The sequence below is a fragment of the Alosa sapidissima genome, chromosome 2 (assembly GCF_018492685.1).
Source record: "Alosa sapidissima isolate fAloSap1 chromosome 2, fAloSap1.pri, whole genome shotgun sequence".
In the NCBI taxonomy this organism is placed as follows: Eukaryota; Metazoa; Chordata; class Actinopteri; order Clupeiformes; family Clupeidae; genus Alosa; species Alosa sapidissima.
In genome coordinates this window covers 30,668,096-30,673,095 of record NC_055958.1, presented here as the reverse complement: position 1 = coordinate 30,673,095, position 5,000 = coordinate 30,668,096, and the positions used below count along the sequence as shown (strand labels likewise).

Below are 5,000 nucleotides of genomic sequence, written 5' to 3'. Positions count from 1 at the left end.
GTGTGTGTGTGTGTGTGTGTGTGTGAGTGTGTGTGAGAGTGAAAATGTCTTTATTGGTAATGGTGACTTTTGCCTGAAAGAGACCACTGAAAATCATGATGAAATTAGTTGTAAAACAATCTTTGAAGAGTTCTACTTAACTTGAATGGGGGGGGGGGGGAATCAAAGAACCCCTGATGTTCTAGAATGTAGCCCTGTAAATCTTGTAGCAGTTCAACAGAGGGTAGCATAGGCCAATGGAATCCGGAACTGAAGGGGTCAGTTGTTGTGCTGTGGCATGAGGGAAAATGGCAGCTCTGCCGGGATTGCGCGCGTGTAAACGACCTCCATCCATCACACTCCCTCCCTGACTCTCTGCATTCCCTTCAACCCCCAAAAAACATTAAAATTTAAAACAATAAAAAATGAGAGGCCGTATTAATCAAGCACCGAGAAGAGGAGGAGAGGAAGAGAGAAACACTCCATCCTGTCAGACATAAAACGCTAGTGCTGTCATCAGATAGTGGGGTTGTCTGTGGCTTCTGTAGAGTTCTGCTTAGAACTTTCTGAAGAGGTTCATAGTAGGACCTTTTGCAGCCCTTTAATCATCTAAGTTGTATTATCTTATTTCCACTCTGGAGTAATATCTTATTTCCACTCTGGAGACAGAGACTCCACAGACTGTGCAAAACATACGTCTTCTGTCCTTTGGTGAGTTTTTACAGTACTCATGAAGTATTCATCAGGAGACTTCCTGGTTGCTCTTATGTGTGCAAGATCAGACCTTTTCCCCAAAATGTCTGGCTAAATATGAGCCTGGAAACTTTAAAACACATTACTCACAGCTGCTATGCACAGTGGAGCGTGACCCCACCTGTCAGTAGAGGTTAAACTGCTTCTTCATTACACAGCATTACATAAAGCAGGCCTTCCCTTTCTAGAAAGAGGCCAGGCAACCTGAGGCTAAGGCTCTGGCATCCCATCTCTGCAATCTCTAGACGCCTGTTCCTTCTGCGGCCGCTAGTTATTTCTATACATCCTCCTGGCATCTATAAATACTGTGTATACATTAGCTCTGGAGTCTCACTGCTGGAGCCTGGCTATTGTTGATGCTTCCATGTTATTTTCTGCTGTCGTGGCTGTCTCTCTGGCTGACACTCTGTCGATGTGTAGTCTAGTTAGGGTTGAGTGTGGGGGTATACTTTGAAGCAAACCTTCGTCCTCTTCTCCCTCTTCCTCCTCTTCCTCTTCCTCCTTCCTCCTGCTTTCACCACTTGGCGGATTGCCACTCTCGAGGCACCAGGAAGTGTCAATATGTTGTTGTTATTTTTCTTGGTATGTTTATTTTGTGTGGATTGTCATAACCGCTATGGGTTGGTGATTTTGGTTCAACAGAGGGGTGAATTATACCAGTCGTAAACTACATATTTCCCAGATAATTCTGTGTGTGTGTGTGTGTGTGTGTGTGTGTGGGTGTGGTCCTTTGTTCACTCTGACTGAGTTCATAACCAAACGCCTCAAATACTCCTGCAATTATTAGTGGTGGATTCTGATGCAAATGTCAGCGCATGTGAATGTACTGGGGAGATGAAGTCAAGGATTTGAGGATTTCTATTTCAGCATACAGTCTGCAGGAAGCCACCTGGAGATTAGGATCACTGAGTGACTGTCTGACGGTTTAAAAAGCCTAGCATATATATATATATATATATATATATATATATATATATATATATATATATATATATATATATATATATATATATATATATATATCCAGGCAGGTAGTAAAGTCAGCATAATTCACTCAGTTATTGTATAGACACAGATGAATGATGTCTGCCCAGGTGGTTGTATTGCTGATTCCTTGAGCTCTAATCTAAGCACAGATCATGCAGTGTTGGGTTGTTTACTTTACGACTGCCTTCCTCTGAGAACCATATGAGCCGAAAAGAGCTTTATTTCATCCCTCGATAGCAGGGGAAAGTAGTTATGCTATTTTCTGGCGATACAATAATAAAGCACTTCAATTTCACAGGTGGCATAAACAGGAAAAACAGTAGTAATTCATTCCCCCCCATTTGCTTTCTCAGAAAAAGCCCTGATCATTCAAACAAGTTCACATTACAGACATTAAACTAACCATATTACTTTTTTTCTCTCCTCTCCCTTGTTCCTCCCTCTCTTTGTCTGGCAGGGGGCCGTTCAGTGTGGTACGGCGATGCATCAACAGAGAGACAGGACAACAGTTTGCGGTGAAGATCGTGGACGTGGCAAAATTCACTTCCAGTCCCGGCCTCAGCACAGAAGGTAAGGGGCGCAAGGAGTCCTCTCTGGCCAGTCGCACTCTCTGTCTGTCTGTCTGTCTGTCTGTCTGTCTGTCTATATCTTCATGTCTTCCTGGCATGCGTGGAAGTTCTCAAAATGGCTGTGGATTTGGCTATGTACTGTAGCACAAATGGTGGAGAGTACATTTGCATCCCCGGTGTAAACAGACCAAAGTGCCTCCATTTAAATCAGTCATCGGAGCTATAGAACACTGTCATTTCCGCCTGGCTGGCTAACTGACTATCGAGACATCCTGTGAAGAGTCACAAGTCATTCAGAAGTGTGGATAAAACCGATGACTCACAGGAAGTGGGGGAAACCCAGGAAACTTGGACGAGGTCCAAGAAGCCTCCCTGAAGCCGCTCTGAGGTGGGCTCTTAAAAAAAAAAAAAAAAAAAGTCTCCTCCACCAATCGGGGTCCTTTTTAGCATTGCGTGCCAGCAAGGCGCCGGGCTAGACGCTAAGGAGCCCTGACAGAGTTGCTGAGCCCACACTCTCTGAGAGAGGAGGAGGAGGACGGGGGAGGAAGAGGAGCCGCAGGTGACCTTGAGCGAGCTCCACGGCGGCCGGAGGAAGCGCTCTGCTCTCTGCGGTCGGAAGTGGTCAAATTAAATGGGTCCCTGGGGAGCCTCTAATAGCTGGCATGTAGCGTGCAGCAGCAGCAGCAGGAGGAAGAGGGAGGAGGAGTGTACGCACGGAGTGGGTCTCAGTATGGGTCTGAGTGCGCCTTCACACACACAGTACGCTTCTTGTGTGAGATGATTCAGGGCTGGACCGTACTTCCAGCCGCAGGTTCTCACATCTACTCCTAGAGCCTCTAGAGGAGGCTTTTATACCTTCTAGCCAACCCTGCTCTGACTGCGCTAGTAAAGCTGTGTCCACTGGCTAGCTCGGACAGGTATGCAGAGCAATTGGAAGCATGAATAAAAAGTGGGAGCAGGTGCTGCGTTTGAGAACTGCTAGGATTTGAGGGGGTCTGTAAGCTGACCAGCAAAAGCCTGACATCTGGGTGGACATTACAGCTGAACTCTGTCGAGTCTACCTGACCCAGCCCCACCCAATCCCCTGTATCTATACCATGTTACTGTCAGTCACCAGCAACTCTCCATCTTCACCAGTGGATGGAGGAGGAGCAGGGAAAAGGGGGGCGTTAGGTGTTGTTAATAAAGCCGTGTTAGCTCAGCGCAGGGGTGTGCAGTGCAGTGTGGTGACACACCATTACATGTAGCATAGCCCCTGGGGACAGGTAGTGATTACACAGACTGATGAACACCATTCCTCATTCGGGAGGAGTGTGTGTGTGAGGGCGGGCGAGGGTGTGTGTGTGTGTGTGTGTGTGTGTGAGGGTGGGTGTGTGTGTGAGGGTGTGTGCGTGTGTGTGTGGGCGAGGGTGTGTGTGTGAGAGAGAGAGAGAGAGAAGACAGGGTCTACACATCTAATAGAGGCAAAAGTACATAAAGAAGAAGAACGGAATGTCCAAGAGTGATGGGCGAAAGAGAGAGAGATGGAGGTTAGAGTCTGGCGACTAGAACCGCTCCAGTACAACGCCACTGCTGCTCTCCTGTCTCATCTCAGCATAGGAGAGCGGCTGTTCAAAGACACACACACACACACACTCTCTCTCTCACTCTCTCTCTCTCTCCCTCTCTCTCTCTCCCTCTCCCTCTCCCTCTCTCTCTCTCTCTCTCTCACATCACATATAGGCGTGAGCGGGATGTTAAAAGTGCTGGATATCGGATGTGATCGGAGGGAGGGATGGGAGGAAAGTAAATGAAGAGAGGGTGAGAGATGGAGGGAGGGAGAGAAGAGCCTACTTGATGGGGGTTAGAGTCTGGTGACAGCAGGCAGGGGTTAGAGCTGAGACCCCTAAACGCTTCCCAAATCTCTCCCTCTCCCGGTGCTCCTGAGAGGGCTACCAGCAGGGCATACTTATTCTCATCTCTCTCTCTCTCTCTCTCTCTCTCTCTCCTCTCTCTCTCTCGCTCTTTCTCCCTCCCTCTCCTTCACTTAGATACATAGTCATTTTTTTCTTTCCCAGCTTTAGTCATTCTCTCTCTCTCTCTCTATCCCTCTCTCGTCAGCCCGAGGCCTGGTATTACCACAGTGTTCTGCTGGATTTTAGACTCATTTCCTTTTGAGCTTTTCAGATGGTCTACATAAGCCTTTGACTATCTTAGCATTCCTAGCCTTCCACTGTATGTGCATGAGATACAGGCCAATACACATGCACACAGACATGTTTGTCTATATATATATATATATATATGTGTGTGTGTGTATAATATATATATATATATATATATATATATATATATGTGTGTGTGTGTGTATATATGTATATATGTATGAAAAGATAAGCTTATCAAATGTAAAGATAGATATATGACTTTATACAGATAGTATTACATGAAAGCTCCTGGATACAGGCACACACACACACACACACACACACACACACACACAGACACACACAGACACACATCAACACAGACACACATCAACACACACACACACAGACACACATCAACACACGCACACACACACACACACACACACACAATCATACACACGGTGACTGATTTGCTCACCCAGTGAATTAGCCGTAGGCCTGCAGCTGTCCAGTGAGCTGCTTTGAAGTCTCTTATCCTTCCCATGAGCTAACACAGAGGAGAGAGTATCATAAATCACACACG

At 46.4% G+C, this 5,000-nt stretch overlaps 1 protein-coding gene across 19 annotated transcripts in view; it reads left to right on the top strand.

Moving 5' to 3' along the window:
• The window catches only part of caska (calcium/calmodulin-dependent serine protein kinase a), a 194,672-nt gene that overhangs the window by 77,064 nt on the left and 112,608 nt on the right, over window positions 1–5,000 (top strand). For all 19 annotated transcript variants that reach the window (XM_042081253.1, XM_042081243.1, XM_042081136.1 and 16 more), the window contains exon 2: window positions 2,177–2,289. In XM_042081253.1, coding sequence (XP_041937187.1) covers window positions 2,177–2,289 — 113 coding nt within the window. The remainder of the gene's footprint in view (window positions 1–2,176; window positions 2,290–5,000) is intronic.